This window comes from Saimiri boliviensis, chromosome 14 (assembly GCF_048565385.1).
Source record: "Saimiri boliviensis isolate mSaiBol1 chromosome 14, mSaiBol1.pri, whole genome shotgun sequence".
In the NCBI taxonomy this organism is placed as follows: Eukaryota; Metazoa; Chordata; class Mammalia; order Primates; family Cebidae; genus Saimiri; species Saimiri boliviensis.
The window spans coordinates 34,231,108-34,248,977 of NC_133462.1; the positions used below are offsets into that span (position 1 = coordinate 34,231,108).

Sequence of the window (17,870 nt, forward strand, 5' to 3'; positions counted from 1 at the left end):
TGTGCTGTGAACCAATTTCTCAGATCCTTACTACAACCCTGCTTCCTAGATACAGAAATTGAGACCCAGAGAGGTTAAGCACCTTGCCCGAAGTCACACAGCTAGTGACTGGCAGAGCCGGGAGTCAAACCCAGGAATCTGGCTCTGCAGGCCCCACGCTCCTAATAACAGTACCTGCTGAATGCAGAATCTGAGAAGACAAGCTGGGAAGGCACTTAGCAAGGGCGCAACGCAGCAAGCACACAGTTCACATTAGCTGTTGCTATGACTTTTAGGACAAACATTTATTTTGCTATTATCTTATTTTTTTCTATCATTCTGCCAACCACTGTCTCTTCTGTCTTTGTCTGGGGTTAGAACTGGGGAGTCAAAGGCCAAAGGATTACTGAGACAGCCCCACGGAGAACAGGAGTCTCAGAACTTAGCTTTGTTGGCTGGGCTTAGTGGCTCATGCTTGTAATCCCAGCATTTTGGGAGGCCGACGAGGGCGGATCACTTGAGGCCAGGAGTTTGAGACCAGCCTGACCAACAAGGAGAAACCCCATCTCTACTAAAAATACAAAAATTAGCCAGGCGTGGTAGTGCAAGTCTATAATTCTAGCTACTCGGGAGGCTGAGGCACAAGAATTGCTTGAACCCAGGAGGCGGAGGTTGCAGTGAGCCAAGATTGCACCACTGCACTCCAGCCTGGACGACAGAATGAGACCCTGCCTCTAAAAAAAAAAAAAAAAAAAAAAAAAAGGCCGGGCACGGTGGCTCATGCCTGTAATCTCAGCACCAGAGGCTGAAGCAGACAGATCTCCTGAGGTCAGGAGTTCAAGATCAGCCTGACCAACATGGACAAACCCCGTCTCTACTAAAAAGACAAAATTAGCCGGGTATGGTGGTACATGCCTGTAATGCCAGCTACTCGGGAGTCTAAGGCAGGAAAATTGCTTGAACCTGGGAGGTGGAGGTTGTGGTGAGCCGAGATCACACCATTGCACTTGCACTCCAGCCTGGGCAACGAGATCGAAACTCTGTCTCAAAAAAAAAAAAAAAAAAAAAAAAAAAAGAGCTTAGCTTTGTCCCCATCCCTTCTCTTGGTGGCTGCCAGGAGCAAGGAGGTGAGGGTGGGGCCCTCAGCCACTGAGTCTAGAAGACTCCGGGTATCCTGGGTGGGGGTGGGCATGTGGCTGTCCAGGCTTGGTCTCGCCCCAGCCTTCTACAAACCACGGCAGGGATTCGGGGCTCCTGTGTGCTGGGGTAACATCGGACTGTATACATGCCATGCCAGCTGTGCCGGGGTTTGGCAGGGGAAAGGAGTATGTATGTGACAATGCCTGGGTCCTGGTGATGGAGAGTGTGTGAGTATGTGTGACACTGTGTCAGCTGGCTTCTTGTTTGGGTGTGACTGTATGGGGGTGCATGTGTAATGGGGGTAAAGGGTAAGCTGTGCCTGTGTGTGTTATTGTGTGTCTGGGATGCATGGTAAGGCTTCCAACCTTGGCACTACTGATATTTGCGGCCGGATCATTCTTTGTGATCGGTGGGGTTTGCGGGGGGATACATTGTAGGGGACTGAGCAGTGTCCCGGGTCTCCACTCAGTAAATGCCAACAGCACACCCTCCACAAGGGTGACACCAAAAATGATTCCAGGCCGGACACGGTGGCTCATGGCTGTAATCCCAGCACCTTCAGAGGCCGAGGCCAGAGGATCACCTGAGCCCAGGAGTTCAAAATCAGCCTGGGAAACATAGCCAGACTTCATCTTTACTAAGAATAAAAAAATTAGCTGGGTATGGTGGTGCTCACCTGTAGTCCCAGCTACTTGGGAGAGTGAAGAGGGAGAATTGCTTGAGCCTGGGAGTTCAAGACCAGCCTGGGCAACATAATGAGACTCTGTCTCTATAAAAAAATTAAAAATTAGCCAGGCGTGGTGGCACGCACCTGTCATCCCTGCTACTCAGGAGGCTGAGATGGATAGATCACTTAAGTTTGGGAGATCAAGGGCTGAGTGAACCGAGATTGCACCACTGTGCTCCAGCCTGGGTTACAAGAGAGAGTCTGTCTCTAAAAAAAAAAAAACAGCGTTTCCAGACATTTCCCAATTCGCAAAATCACTCCTGGTGACATTGGGTTAGGAAGCGTGTGGGGTGTTTGTGTGTCTGAGAGCGTGTTATGCATGTGCATGTGCCTGTGTGTTCGGTGGTGTGTGCAGGTGTATTAGTTCTCGTGTGTGTCTTTCGGGTGCCTGACGTGATGACTGGGTGCATGTGCTGTGTGTTTCTAGCTGTGCCTGTGGGTCTGAGCATTTGTGAGCATTTGACAGTGGCAAAGCCTGTGTCTGTGCTGTGTGCTTCACAGCACATGATTGTATGACTGTGCGTGTCCCGTGTGTCTGCACCCACGTGCACGTCCCTGCGCGTGTAATGCCGCATCGACGTGCTCGGGTGTGGCCAGGTGCCTGTAGGTGTCTGTCAGTGAGGGGAAGCTTCTTTGTATGGGGACGCCTGTGTCTGTCTGATTGAGGGAGGTACAGCATGCCAGTGTGTGGCAGCATGATTCTTTGTGCCCGCATGTGCCAGTGAGAGTGTATGACTTTGAAATGGACCCGGAATAACCCCCCCCACTCCCCAAGATGATCTGACCGAAGCTGATATTTGGACGGAACCACCTGGATAATTTGGCCCCCATCCCTAGCTCCTGCCTGCCGTGGACTAAAAGGCCCAGGGGGGTCGGGTGTACCTCCATGCCATCCCTTCCTCCAGCCTGGCTCACACAGATTCAGGTGGGGACAGACAGATCCCCGCTTTTGCCCGATCTGTGCCAGGAAGGTTGGCACCGAGCTTCAGCTGAGGGGGCAGGGTCCTCGGTGATGGTGGTGGGCACTGCCCCCTGCCCACTGCTGGCCACCACCTCCAGCTCCCCTCAGGGTGGGGCCCAGTGGGGGGAGAGCTCCCCAGTGCAACCCCGGCTTCCGATTGGCTGCAGAGCGCCGCAGTGCCCGCTACCCGCCTCCCCTCCCTGGCTGGCGCAGCCACATCGGTAGTGGTGGCAAACGCAACTTGGAGTTCTGGGCACAGCTGCGCCTCACAGAGGCCTGCCAGCCCCACCAGAAGCCAGACACCCCAGCTCCATGCCCCCGACCCCTCCCTGCCCACCCGCCCCACCGGGCAGCTCAGTCACTCTGCCCGTTGCCTCCCTCTGGCTGCCAGGCCCTGTCCACCCTGCTCCCTCACCCGCCAGGCCTGTGCCCCCCTGGCCAAGCCCACTCAGGGGGCCCAGGCCCCTGCACGGGGCCACTCCCGCCCTCAGAGGGGCTCCTCAGGAGGGGGGAGGCGGTGAGGAAGGGGGGGTTGGGGAGCTAGCCCTTCTTCCTTTAGTGAACGCGCCCAGAGCTGGAGCCAAAAATCGAGGAGGAGAGATATTCAGACGGAGCCAAGACGCGTTTGGCAGGAGGAGAGAGAGAGGGAGAGAGGGAGCGGGAGGAGGGGAGGAGGGGAGGAAAGAGGGAGGAAAGAGAGAGAGAGAAAGGGGGAAAGAAGGGGGGACCTCAGTTTCCAAATCCGCGCCCTCAGAGCCTCGGAGGGATGGCAGGTGGCCCAGGGGTGTGGAACCTATGACCCGCCTGGCTGTGGGGGCAGCGGGGACAGTGGGCTCAGGCCCACAGAGACAGCCGGACACCCAGCTGGCCAGGCTAGAACGGACACAGGCAGAAGCCAAGATCAATGTGCGCTGGGCAGACAGAGGGAGGCCTGTGGGCGGCCCGAACACACACCCGCACCTCGCCACCGCACAACGGGCTTCTGTCCACGCCAGGCCAGGGGCATGGGTGGGGCCCCCAGCAAGGCCACTGCGGCCGCGAGACCTCATGGGAAGGGACTGAGCTGCCAGCCCACTCCCAGCCACTCGCCCAGCCGGCCCTATCAGGCATCTCACATGGTACTCAGAGGCCAAGGGAATGCCGGGAGAGGGGCCCGTGGGGTGAGACCCACAGTGATCATCACGGGGACAAGCCCAGGAGGCACAGTGATCTGGGTGACACCGGAGACACATGCGTTGACACGTATGTGGACACAGGTTGACACGGACAGGCCAACACGTGTGTGAGACACACAGATACACTCTTTGCTGTGACGCACAGACACCCAGAAAAACACTGCTGTAGATGTGACGCATGTCGCCGGGACACTGTCACCCCAGATACAAAGCGCAGATACAGAGATGGCGACCAGCACACTGATACCCGTTGACGTGCACGTCGCCACCATGACACAAAAACGACATCCGGCATGCCGACATGCGTGGTGGCACGCTCCCCGACCCCCACCACCAAATACACAGGAGACAGGGTGTGCAATGATCCATGGAGTCACATGCAGGTAGCACCCAATGATGGACACTTGGAGATCTGGAGACACATGAGGGACCGGGGCAGACACACAGACATCCGAGGGAAAATGGTGGCTCTGAGGCCTGATATTGCCGATTAGCAGGCACGCTGATCTGGGAGAACCCAGATAGTTGCACACAGCTGTCCCCCTGGCCCACTCGCCCTCACATATAGGGGATTTGGGGGCAGGAAAATGAAGACATCTCCCTCCTTTCCCCTACCCCAGCTGGGAGGGAGGAGACAAAAGGCCCATCCTCAGCACTGTGTTGGAGAAAGTGCCCAGCCTCCCCTCTCTCTCTTGGTCCAGCAAGTCCCCAGATTCCAGCTTCACAGGGGTGGGGGAAACAATACCTGGGCAGAGGAAAAAGGCCAGGCTCCCCGTGGGTTAGATGAGGAGGTCGGTGGACCACGGGGGCATTTTGCCCACAGCCACGGTGCCACAGCCAAACGCCCAGCATTGCTCCCACCCACAATGCACCCTGATCCAGCCAAGTGCCCACATAGGGTCCCACACACTTGTCCTGTCTTCACGGCGGGTCCAGGTTATAACGCCCAGATGCCTATGCAGAAATAGTTCTGGAGCTTTGGGGACGTCCCTGAGGTCATCATCTAGATGCACCGGGTCTCTTTGTCTCATGTACATTTGGATGAACACATACTTTTTTTTTTTTGAGACAGAGTTTCGCTCTGTCACCCAGGCTGGAGTGCAGTGGTGCTATCTTGGCTCACGGCAACCTCCACCTCCAGGGTTCAAGCAATTCTCTAGCCTCAGCCTCTGTGCAGCTGGGATTAAAGACTCGCACCACCATGCCCAGCTAATTTTTGTATTTTTAGTAGAGACGGGGTTTCACCATGTTGGTCAAGCTGCTCTTGAACTCCTGACCTCGTGATCTACCTGCCTCAGCCTCCCAAAGTGCTGGGATTACAGGCGTGAGTGACTGCGCCCGGCCCACACACGTACTCTTATACCAGGACTCAGGTCCCCCAACGAGGGCATCTGGTCCTCACGGAACAGAACAGGCCTCAGTTCTCCCCTCCTGCCCTCCACCCTCTCCCACCATCTCTTCCCTATCTTGAAGCCCTGCCACCCTCTGCTTAGCCTATAGGCCCCCATCCAAAGGTAAAAGAGCTGGGCCATGAGCAAGCACCCATCCTTCAAAACTCTCCTCGTGCCTCCTCCTCCTCCAGGCAGCCCACTTGGATATGTATGGTTGGAAGGTGCTCGACCCTGTCTTCTATCCCTCAGAGACATCCCTCTCAGCTGGGAGGGTCTGGGAGGTTACAACCAACAATTGGCAACAATTCCCATTTCTGGAGCACATACTATGTGCCAGGCACCACGCTGAGCCTAAGCACAGCCCAAGAGATAGACACTGGTTTTGCCTATTTTACAGGCCAGGAAAATCCTGTGCTTTACGTTGCAAGATTAGAAGATGCGGAGCTGGAGCTTGAAGCGGTTGCTGTCTGACCACAAAGCCTAGCCCTTGACCTCTGCTCCCGCAGCCTCCGTCTGGAAGCTCTTGAAGCTACACAAGACATTCCAGGCCCTATGGAGACTGGAGCACCCCGTTCCATGCAGAGTCCTCTACGCCGAGCTCAGCCCAACATCCAAACATCACAGGAAGCCCCCGCTCATCTCATGAACTACCCTATCCCGGCCCACACCTGGGCACACCTCCCACCCCAGCAGTGGGCATGAATCGGCAGGGCCAGGACCGGAGAGAAAATGCCAAGTGCCATGGAAACAGGGCACCAGGCTGGAGCAGGGACAGAGAGCGATAGCTTCACAGGGACAAAGTGGTGGCCACAGTGACCCAGAGGAAAAAGCTGGGGGAAGGGGGCATCAGGGAGGCCCCAACCATCCCCCTCCCATGGAAAGAGAGTGTGGGGAGCTATCCAGACACAAAAATACAGGAACATTCACTGCTTGTGTGGCTAGGAATATGGGCGGAGGTCACTGCGTGTCTCACAGCGGGTATATCCCTGTGTGCGCCCATGTATGTCTTTGTGTGTGTCAGCAAATGTCGGCATGTTTGCGTGTGTATCCCTGTGGCAAGGACGGGGAAGCACGCATCGGTGCCTATTTCCATGTGTGTGTGTTTGAAAGGTATTTGTGTACACACCTGGGTGAGCCAACTGCATTGTGTGTCTGTGTGAAGATGTGAATCCATCCATCCGCCTGTCCGTCCTTGGGTCCATGCAAGCGTGTGTGAGGATGAACACACATTTGCGTCTGCCTGTATCCAAGCATGTGCCGAGGGCTCCATGAGTCTGGGAGGTGTTGCGGTCTCCGTGTGCCCATGTCGCCATGTCGTCTTGAGGGGTTTGTGTTTATGTGTGCACTGGGGGTGGTTGCGAACACAAGTCCACGGTCTCCTGTGCCCATACACGTGTTTAAGAGGCACTGCTGTGTCTCTAAGCCTATGCCAATGCACATGTCCCGTTTCAAGGGGTGCATGTGTGCTAATGTGTGTGTGTGTGACAGTGTGGACACAAGTCCCTGGTTTCCTGCATCTGTAGGCCTGTAGGTTTGTCGACGGTCGCGTGTCTGGACATCGGTGGGAACAGGACGCTTACGTCCCCATCTTGGCGGTGACGGTGGTATACATGAGTCCACAGCCTGGTTGTGTCTCTGTTTCTTGGTGGGGTCGGGGTTGGGATGGGGGTCCATCCATTCACCGCCCCCACCCCTCTCTCCACCTGAGACTCAGGCCTGTGGCTGCGATGGACTCCAGCAGCTCCAGCGACCGCCCCGCCCGGCCGCCCTGGATTTCTATGCTTTTTCTAGAAGGAGATTTTCCCCCCCGCCCTTCCCCCTCGCCCACAGTACCTTTCCCCGCCAGGGCCCCGCTGCTCCAAGCTCGTTCCTGCTCAATCATTTATTGACTTTAAAATCGAAGCCAATTCTGGTTTGAAAAAAAAGAAAAGGGAGAGAGAGAGGGAAAGGGAAAGAGAGAGGGGCAGGCCAGAGAGACAGAGAGTCCGAGACGCCAGTGGAGGGGGGAGCAGAGATGGGGCCAACACTGGAATCAGAGACAGAGACAGACAGTCAGAGATATACAAAAGGACAGAGATGGAGAAAGAGAGATGGAAAAGGGCAGACTATGCCAGAGACCGAGAAAAACAGACCGAGAAAAAGACAGCAAACGAAAGAGGTTTTCAGAAAAACAGAGACCAGCAGGGCAAACTATGGAAGCAGAAAGATTTGTGAAAACAAGAGATGCGGTTGTCAGGGAGGGGCAGGCCAGACTCCGCTGACCAGCCGGCAGCGGCCACCCGCCCAGAGCCGAAGGGTTTCCCTGCCCACCGTGCAGGGCTGGCAGCCTGGTGACACTGTGCCCACTCCCCTCTCCAGCCATCCTGGCACACTGGAGCTATCGTAACCTGGGCCTACAGTCACATAGAGCCAGGCACCGGCCATCGCCCTGGATCTAGTGGGCACCCCGGCCCCTTCCCAGCCGTGCCATCGGCGTACCCGCAGGCATTTTCTCTTCTGGTGTGCTGTGAAATCTGAGGGGCGGGTGTCTCACCCAAGCCACAGGGGAGCAGGCTCAGATGTCTGGCATGCTTGGCATGGGAGCCAGGCTGGCAGCCTGGTGGGCAAGGGGCTGCTCGAGCGTGGGGTCTCGGTCCTGCTAGGCCCCAAACGTCGGCCACACAGCCCAGCCAAGCATAGCACCAAAGACAGCCACGGCTCAGACACCGCTGGGTAGGCAGTTGTCGTGAGGGGCGCCCAACATGGCGTGGCCGTGGAACTGGGGGTGCAGATGTGGGGGTTCCCCACAGTGCTCAGCATGCTTGGTGGCACCTGCATGCACACTGGGATATGTATGCATGCCCGTGCGCCCTCACCCATGTGTACTTGGGCCCACTTTCTACAGGAAAACCCGCTCCCTGGGCCATACACTCAGCCATGCCACGCAGGCCTGCCCATGGCCAGCCCACAGGGCCACACACAGCCTCTAGACTGATTCACACGCACATACACTTGCACCTGTGCATACAGGAGCATGGTGTGGCCACAGCTGACACATACCGAGACAAACCTCTCATCCCCTGACACCAATGCATGTTCCCTGCAGACCCAGACAAAGTACCAACCATACCCATGTGGACTGCCACTGTAAGCTGTGGACACACTTGGCACATGGCTGAAAGGGATCAGGCTGGGAAGAGGCGACAATTAGGACCTAAACTAGAGAACCCCCACATGCAGGCCTGGCTGGCACGCAGAGCTAAGCAGCCCCCAGATGTCCCCTCTTCGGACACTGTTACCAGCTGTGGCCTAGCCCTGCAGGCCTTGCTGTCAGGACCACTGTGGGATACTGGGCAGCTCCTGTGCCCTCTTAGAGCCCGAGGAGAGTGGTGTGGCCCGACAGACATCCTCGAAGCTTTTGCCGCCGCCGTATGCCGCGCGGGGAACTTCGCTGGAGGCGGGACGCACTCTACCAACGCGCCAAGGTCGGCGCTGTTGTGCCCGAGGCTGACCCGACGGTGTGGCCGTAGCACCGTCGGCTTGTCCGCGGCTGCCTCCTGCCCCTCCCGCCTCCAGGCGACAGCACCGGATTCCCCAGGCCTGCCGAGTCCATTCCGTAGCAGCCCGGGTCGCTGGGGCCAAAAAGTTTGAGCCGAGGAAACTTTGGGGGTGGGGGTACTGAGGCTGCAACGTCCAGGGTCGGAGAGGCGCGGCCACCGCTGGCAGCGCGCCCGCCCCTCTCTCCCCTCCCCTGCCCCTCCGAAATTTGGGAGCCCCGCCATTTTCTTAGCCCCGCTCCCATGTGAGGCCTGAACAAAGACTTTGGGGAGACGCCCGGGCCGCTCGGCCCGCCCCAGGCACCCCAACCGCACGCAAGGGCCACCACCACGCACGCCGGTCACTGCCACCCTCGGGAACCGCTGCGCCAGCCCTAGGAAGCGCCGCAGGACCCAGTGTCCCCTCTGCGCCCTCGGGACCACCTTCTTGCCACTCTGTCACCCCCGAAAACACTGCCAGCAGCCACGCTGCTGGGTGAGCGCTACAGTAGCCCACAGGTCGGCCGGAGTCCCGCTGCCCCTCGCACCCCAGTCGAGTGCACACACACACATACACACACACACACACGCACACACACACACATGCACGCAGACGCACTCCCGCCTGCGCTCCAGGGGCAGCGCCACGACGCAGCTGGCCACCCCCGGAGCCCCCAAGAAGAGTCCGCCCGGTGGCCAGGGTCGCACGCGCACGGTGACGCCCGCACGCGTGCCCAGGCTCCCCGCGGCACAGCCTGCACCCCTCGGCGGCCCGCGGGCTCTCGGCCCCCCCTCCCCGGCCGCCGCGCGCCCCCTCCACCCGCCCGCGCCGCTGGCCGGCCTCCTGCGCCCGCTCCCCTCCCCCGGTCGCGCGGGGGCGGCGGCCGGTACCTGGGTGAGGCAGTACGGGGAGTACATAGCTGGGCGCCCGGGCGGGAGCGCGGCGGCCGGCCGCGGCGAGGGGAGGCCCGGCAGGCGGCGGCCGCGCTCGGGCTCGGGCTCCGGCTCGGCTCCTCCGGCCTCCGCCGCGCTGCGGCCGCCCGGCCCGCGGCCCCGCGCTCGGCCCGGCGCCGCTCAGCGCTCGCCGCTCGCAGGCTCGGCCCCGCCGGCTCCGGGGCCGCCGCTGCCGCCGCCGCCGCCGCGCTCGCCGCTGCCTCTCGCGTCCGCCGCCGCCGCTGCCGCCGCGCGTCTACTCCATGCCGCCGCCGCTCGGCCGGTCACCCTCGCCCGCCGCCGCCGCCGCAGCCGCCGCGCTGTGAAAGTGAAAGTTTAGACAAAGTTTGGAAGCGGCGCACTCCGGGGAGAGGGAGCGGGCGGGCGGCGCGGGCGGGAGGAGGGGCGCGGGGAGGGGCGGGCAGGGCGGGGGAGCGGCGGCCGGCGCACACACACACGCACACACATGCACACACACGAGAACACACGCACACGCGCGCGCGGGGGCGCACACAGACGCGGCCGCCCCGACACGTGCTGGCCCGCGTTCCAGCGCAGACACACGCTGACACGCAGCGGGACTCGGACCCCGCCACACATGTCACGTCCAGAACGCCTGGCCACACGTTCCGCATTCGAACAACAAAGCACACTCGGACACCAATGCACACAAGGCATGGACACACAACCCCTACACGCAGGCACTAACACATACCCCAGTCTGGGAAAACACCCACGACCCACGCACTGACATGCACTGTGCCACCATGGTACCCAGGCACACAACAAGGAACCACGTGTAGACATACACCAACACAGGAGTCACGTAGTCACTGATATACACGAAGACACACCAGTGCATGACACAGGCACACTAATGCATACACACTGACGCATGTTCCTGCAGAACACAGACACTTGCAGGATCACAGCCACACGCTGACACCTTCCAGACACACAATTCCTACACGCACACACACACACACAACACACATCACCGTGCCAGAACACATTGGCAGTTGTGGCAATACACCCGGATGTACCTACCGAATGACACTGATGATTGGGAGGCCAAGGCCGTTGGATCTCTTGAGCTCAGGAGTTCAAGACCAGCCTGGGCAACATGATGAAACCCCCTCACTACCAAAAATACGAAAATTAGCTATGTGTGGTGCTGGATGTTGGTGGTCCCAGCTACTTAGGAGGCTGAAGTGGGAGGATCCCTTGAGCCTGGGGAGGTCGAGACTACAGTGAGCCGTGATCATGCCACTGCACTCCAGCCTGAGTGACAGAGCAAGACCCTGTCTCAAAAAAAAAAAACAAAAACAAAAAACAAACAAAAAAAACACAAAGCCATATAAGTAAGAATGACTCTAATGAAGGGAAAATACATAATGTCACATAAATATACACCAAACACCTGGAAGTGAATGCAAAGGACCCTAATACAAAGTGATACAAAGTGTCACAGATACAAAGCAACATTGGCTGTCACAACACAACACACAGGCCAGGTGCCATAGCTCATGTCTGTAATCCCAGCACTTTGGGAGGCCAAAGCCGGTGGATCTCAAGGTCAGGAGTTCAAGACCAGTCTGGCCAACATAGTAAAACCTTGTCTCTACTAAAAATACAAAAAATTAGCCAGGTGTGGTAGCAGGCACCTGTAATCCCAACTACTCAGGAGGCTGAGGCAGGAGAACCACTTGAACCCGGGAGGCGGAAGTTACAGTGAGCCGAGATCACACCATTATACTCCAGCCCCAGTGATAGTGTGAGACTCCATCTCAAATAAATAAATAAATAAATAAAATAAAATTTAAAGGCTGGCGCGGTGGCTCAAGCCTGTAATACCAGCACTTTGGGAGGCCGAGGCGGGTGGATCATGAGGTCAAGAGATCATGAGGTCAAGAGATCAAGACCATCCCGGTCAACATAGTGAAACCCCATCTCTACTAAAAATACAAAAAATTAGCTGGGCATGGTGGCGTGTGCCTGTAATCTCAGCTACTCAGGAGGCTGAGGCAGGAGAATTGCCTGAACCCAGGAGGCGGAGGTTGCGGTGAGCCGAGATCGCGCCATTGCACTCCAGCCTGGGTAACAAGAGCGAAACTCCGTCTCAATAAATAAATAAATAAATAAATAAATAAATAAAATTTTAAAAGTCCAGACGTGGTGGCTCACACCTGTAATTCCAGCACTTTGGGAGGCCAAAGTAGGTAGATCAGAAAGTCAGGAGTTAAAGACCAGCCTGGCCAACGTAGTGAAACCTCATCTCTACTAAAATACAAAAATTAGGCTGGGCACGGTGGCTCACGCCTGTAATCCCAGAACTTTGGGAGGCCAAGGAGGGTGGATCACAAGTCAGGAAATCGAGACCATCCTGGCTAACAAGGTGAAACCACATCTCTTACAAAAATACAAAAAACTAGCCAGGCGTGGTGGTGCATGCTGTAGTCCCAGCTACTTAGGAGACTGAGGCAGGGGAATCACTTGAACCCGGGAGGCAGAGGTTGCAGTGAGCTGAGATTGCACCACTGCACTCCAGCCTGGTGACAGAGCAAGACTCTATCTCTAAAAAAAAAAAAAAAAAAAAAAAAAAAAAAAAAAAAAGCCAGTCATAGTGGCGGACATCTGTAATCCCAGCTACTCAGGAGGCCGAGGCAGGCAAATCACTTGAACCCAGGAGGCAGAGGTTGCAGTGAGCTGAGATCATGCCACTGCACTCCAGCCTAGGTGACAGAGCAAGACTCCATCTCAAAAAAACACAACACACAGACACACACACACACCACACTGGGTTGCCCAGATGTACCCACAGGCCTTGGACACACTGACCAACTATCCTGATGCCCAGTTGGCTGACGATCCCCTAGAATTATCCCGCCATGCACACAGGGTTCACACACACACCCACATCCCTCACATACCCCCACACACACACTTGTAATGTGGCCCTGATCACTCACTGAGGCGAATATAGCAGGAGACCCACAGCTCAACTGTCAGGGACAGAACTGGGCATGAGGGCCTCCATACATGTACACACACACTTGGGTGAGGTTCCAGCCCCTCTTCAGGCCCCTGACTCCTAATTTTTGGAACATGAAGGACTTGTGGGGAGAAGTACTGCTGGGGACCCTGGAGCAAGGAGAGGAGGAGCCCTCAGGTAACCCCCAGGGTGGGTGGGGAGGTGGTGCCGACAGCCCCCAGGCAGCTCCTGCTGAGACAAAACACCCACCTGCTGCCAGGTGCAACCAGTACCTTCTTGCTCTCCTGGGCCAAAAAGCTGTGGCAATTCTCAGCTATGCATTGTCTGTTAAAGGTGGTGTCAGTGCCTGGGCAGGATGCGCACGCACACAGGCTTGGCTGTGCCCACTGGGCTTTTGCAAGCAGACACAAAAGTGTGTATGTGCATGTAAGTATATGTATGTAAATGTCCCAGAAACTATATGCTCCTGGTCACAATACTGTATTAGGCTGTGTGATAGGCAGTGTGTCTGTGGTGTCTAGATGGGTCTGGTGTCTTCTAGGGACATGGAAGAAATGCAGGTCAGAATACATGCAAGAGTTTGGCTGGGTGCAGTGGCTCACACCTGTAATCCCAGCACTTTGGGAGGCTGAGGCAGGTGAATCACCTGAGGTTGGGAGTTCAAGACCAGCGTGTGAAACCCCATCTCTACCAAAAATACAAAAATTATCCAGGCATGGTAATGGGTGCCTGTAATCCCGGCTACTTGAGAGGCTGAGACAGGAGAATTGCTTGAACTCAGGAGGTGGAGGTTGCAGTGAGCTGAGATTGAACCACTGCACTCCAGATTGGGCGACAGAGCGAGATTCCATCTCAAAAAAAGAAAAAGAAAACAAACACCATACCCTCGGGGCTGACATCCCAGTGGGTGTCGGGTATAGAGGTCAGGTGATGAGGGTCTGGGTCTGATGGAAAGTGTCAATGACAGGGTGCCTGGGTGACCATGTGTGTCAGTCCCGAGGGTTATTGGACAGTGTCAGTGTAGGCTGGATGCAGTGGCTCATGCCTGTAATCCCAGCACTTTGGGAGGCTGAGGTGGGCAGATTGCTTGAGGTCAGGAGTTTGAGACCAGCCTGGGCAACATGATGAGATCCCATCTCTACTAAAAGTACAAAAAAAAAAAAAAAAAAAAGCCAGGCCTGATGGTGCATGCCTATGCTCTTAGCTACTCCAAAGGCTGAGGTGGGAGGATGGCTTGTGCCCAGGGGGCGAAGGTTGCAGTGAGCCATGATCATGCCACTGCAATCCAGCCTGGGCAACAGAGTGTATTGTCAGTGTATATGGGTCTCTGTATGTGTGTGTGTGTGTGTGTGTGTCCTGGAGTGGGTGTGATCACGTGGGTGAGTGTGCAAGGGTCCCGGTCACAGCCATGTTTGTGATCAGGGTCTGTAGGCCAGAAAATACCAATGGGTGTCACTAAGTGTGTGTTTTGCTATGTGGGTGTAGGACAGTGACGAGGATGTGTGTGTGCCAGGGTGTGTATACAGGTGCTCGGGGTGGCAGGGATTGGGGCTGTCGGGGGGGTCTCTATGTGTCAAGAATGTAAGCCTGTGTGTGTCAGGCCATTCCAGAGGTGTATGTGTGTGTGTGGCCATGCCTGTGTGTGTGTATGTGTAGCCATCCGTGTGTGTGTGTGTATGTGTGTGAGAGAGAGCGAAAGGGAGGCCATGTCAATGTGTGTGTCTGTGGATGAGGGAGGAGGTCTCTGTGTGTCCAGATATGTGCATCTGTGTGCATCAGATCATCACAGTGTGTGTGTGTCAGGTCATGTGTGTGTGTGTCTATGTGAGGCCATGTTAGTGTATGTAACTAGGTGTGTGTATGTGTGTGTGTTAGGCCACATAAGTGTGTGTGTCAGGGAAGGAGGGGTCTCTGTGAACCCGTGTCAGATGTGAGTCTGTGTCAGGCCATGTCAGTGCGTGTGATTAGGTGTGTGTGTTCACGTGTCAGGGAGGGGTGGTGTCTTATGTGTCTGCATCAGACCATGTCAGTGTGTATATGTGTGTGTGTGTGTGTGTGTGTCTGTGTATCAGGCCATGTCAAATCATGTAACTATGTGTAGGGGTGTGTGGGTCTCAGGCGGTATCAATGTGTCTGTGTGAGGCCATAGCAGTGTGTGTAACTAGGAGTGTGTGTGTGTGTGTGTGTGTGTGTGTATCAGTGAGGGGGTCTATGTAAACCTGTGTGAGAGATGTGAGTCTGTGTGCATCAGGCCATGTCAGTGTGTGTGATTAGATGTGTGTCTGCATGTCCAATATGTGTGTCTGTCAGGCCACGTCATTGTGTGTGACTGTTGCATGTGTATGTTGGTGTCAGGGAGGGGCCTCTGTGTGTCCTGATATGTGTGTCTGTGTTGGGCCATGTCAGTCTGTGTGTGACCAGCTGTGTGTATGTGTGTGTGTGTATATCAGGGATTGCATCCCTGTGTGCCTGAGGGTGTGTCTGGGTAGGTCTGTGTCTGTCATTCCGTGCTTAGAGGCCTCGGACCCCAGGATCCCATGGGTCTGAGTCTCGCCTGAGGCCACCATGCCACCGCGCCTGAGGCCGCCATGCCACGGAGGGAGGGCTGTTGAGGAGGGAATCGATACGTCCTTAAAAATTCAAGGGTTTCTCGTAAACAGAAACTTTTAACACCGTTTAAAGTTTCAGACTGCTGCTATGGCTGCCTCCACACCCACCACTGCCCCAGAAAGGGGAGGGGGCTCCGAGGGGCAGACAGATGGGGAAGGGGTTGGAAGCAAGCTAGTGGGCACAGAGGGGGAAGGGGCGGGGCCACATGGGGGGCCGGGAACGGTAGGGGCTGGGGGAAGGGCGAGAAAGGGATTTGGGGATCGAGGGGGCTGGGGCCCTGAAGAGATAGATGGTTCTCAGAATGGGGGTCAAGGGGTAGGGAGGGGAGGGGAGCTGGAAGAGGCAGGAGGATGAACGGAAAAGGGTCTGGGAGCCTTTGAGGGGCCCTAGAAAGGCTGGGATATCTGGGAGAAGGAGTTGGGGACACCTGGGCTTTGGAGGAGTGATGGGGATGGAGGCGCGGCAGGGGCTTGGATGGCTGTGGAAAGGAGCAGAGGCAATGTCTGGGGGGTCTGGGGGCCCTTGGTGAAGGGGACAGCAGAGCAGTGTGGGTCTGTTGGGGGACGGAGGGGGAAGCTGTGGGAAAGGGTCTGGGGAGGGGTAGACTAGTGGACGGTTTTAGGGGGTGTGAGACCCTTCATGGAGCTGGGGGCTTGGGGGATCTTGAGAGCCAGGCGGACCCTGTCCACCCCTCTCCAAATAGCTGTGAAGGCGAACAAGGCTCAGAAACCCCCAACTCCGGCTGTCCTACCCCACCTGCCAGCCTGTGCTCCAGCCAGGACCACCAGCCCCAGGACCCTGGGCTGATGCTCCCTCATGGCCTTCCTGGCCCGGATGTAGGCTCTGGCCAAACCATCAACCCAGCCCTACTTCACACACCATGCCCATCCTCATCCACACACACACAACACCCAGCCTCATCCACACACACAACACCCAGCCTCATCCACACACACACACAACACCCAGCCTCATCCACACACACACACAACACCCAGCCTCATCCACACACACACACAACACCCAGCCTCCACACACACAACACCCAGCCTCATCCATACACAACACCCAGCCTCATCCACACAACACCCAGCCTTCATCCACACAACATGCAGCCTCATCCACACACACAACACTCAGCCTCATACACACACACAATACCCAGCCTCACACACACACACAACACCCAGCCTCATCCACACACACAACACCCAGACTCATACACACACACAACACCCAGCCTCATACACACACAACACCCAGCCTCATACACACACACAACGCCCAGCCTCATACACACACACAACACCCAGCCTCATCCACACACAACACCCAGCCTCATCCACACAACACCCAGCCTTCATCCACACACACAACATGCAGCCTCATACACACAACACACAGCCTCATACACACACAACACGCAGCCTCATACGCACACAAACACCCAGCCTTCATCCAAACACACATCTCTCCATTTTTACACACACCACACACCCTTTATTCACACCCACACAATACTCATCCTTCATTCACACACACACAAACTTGTCCTTCCAGTCACACACACAGGACACCAGCCTTCCAAAGGTGCACACACACAAGCATCCTTCACACACACACAGTCACAAACTCTCACTATCACACTCAATATCACACCACAACACCTATTTCCTTCACACACACAGCTTGTCCCTCCATTCACACACAGAAACAGCACTTAACACACACAGCCCTCCCACAACACCCTCCCCATGTGCACCCTACACTCTGTCTTCTTTCTGTTCAAACACAACTCTCACACCACATCCACACTCACACAGACAAAACACTTATTCTCACACTCACACATCCACATCACAGAGTTCTCCCCACACTCAGCACCCCTCCTCTACACTGACAGCACCCTCCTACATACATACACACACACACACACACACACACACACACAGCCTCACTTTGTTCCCCTCCACAACTGCAGATGGGAAGACAGAGGAACTGCTGGGGAGGCAGCACTGTCCCTTCCTCTCCCCCACCCCCCTCCACCCACCCCGTCCCTGGATCCCAAGTATTAGGGTACACCTGGCCTTCAAGAAATCTCACGGGAGGAGGGCACTGCCAGGGGCTGGGCACAGCTGCCATACCACAGCTGGAATCCCCCACATCCCTCCCTGCCAGGCTGCCCACCTGGCTGTGGCTGGCAGCAGGTGTGTTCTTACCATGCAGGTGTGTGGGGGGAGGAGGAGGGGCGGGGAGCAGGAGCCAGGCCCATGGCACTACCCGGCCAGGATGCTGGGGGCAGTGTGGGTAGGGGCGGGGGCAGGGTTGAAACATCTGGGCTCTGGCAGCCACATTCCGGGGCACAGAAGGTAGGGCTGGGCAATTCAAGGCTCCAGGGCTGCTTGGCAACGGAGCAGCGCTCTTGGGCGAGGTGGGCAAACATCTGG

General features: G+C 56.6%; 1 protein-coding gene across 3 annotated transcripts in view; it reads right to left on the reverse strand.

Moving 5' to 3' along the window:
• The window catches only part of NFIX (nuclear factor I X), a 105,231-nt gene extending 95,067 nt beyond the window's left edge, over positions 1-10,164 (reverse strand). For all 3 annotated transcript variants that reach the window (XM_039465845.2, XM_039465843.2, XM_039465840.2), the window contains exon 1: positions 9,780-10,164. In XM_039465845.2, coding sequence (XP_039321779.1) covers positions 9,780-9,806 — 27 coding nt within the window. In that variant the 5' untranslated portion in view covers positions 9,807-10,164. The remainder of the gene's footprint in view (positions 1-9,779) is intronic.
• Between the last annotated feature and the right edge of the window lie 7,706 nt (positions 10,165-17,870).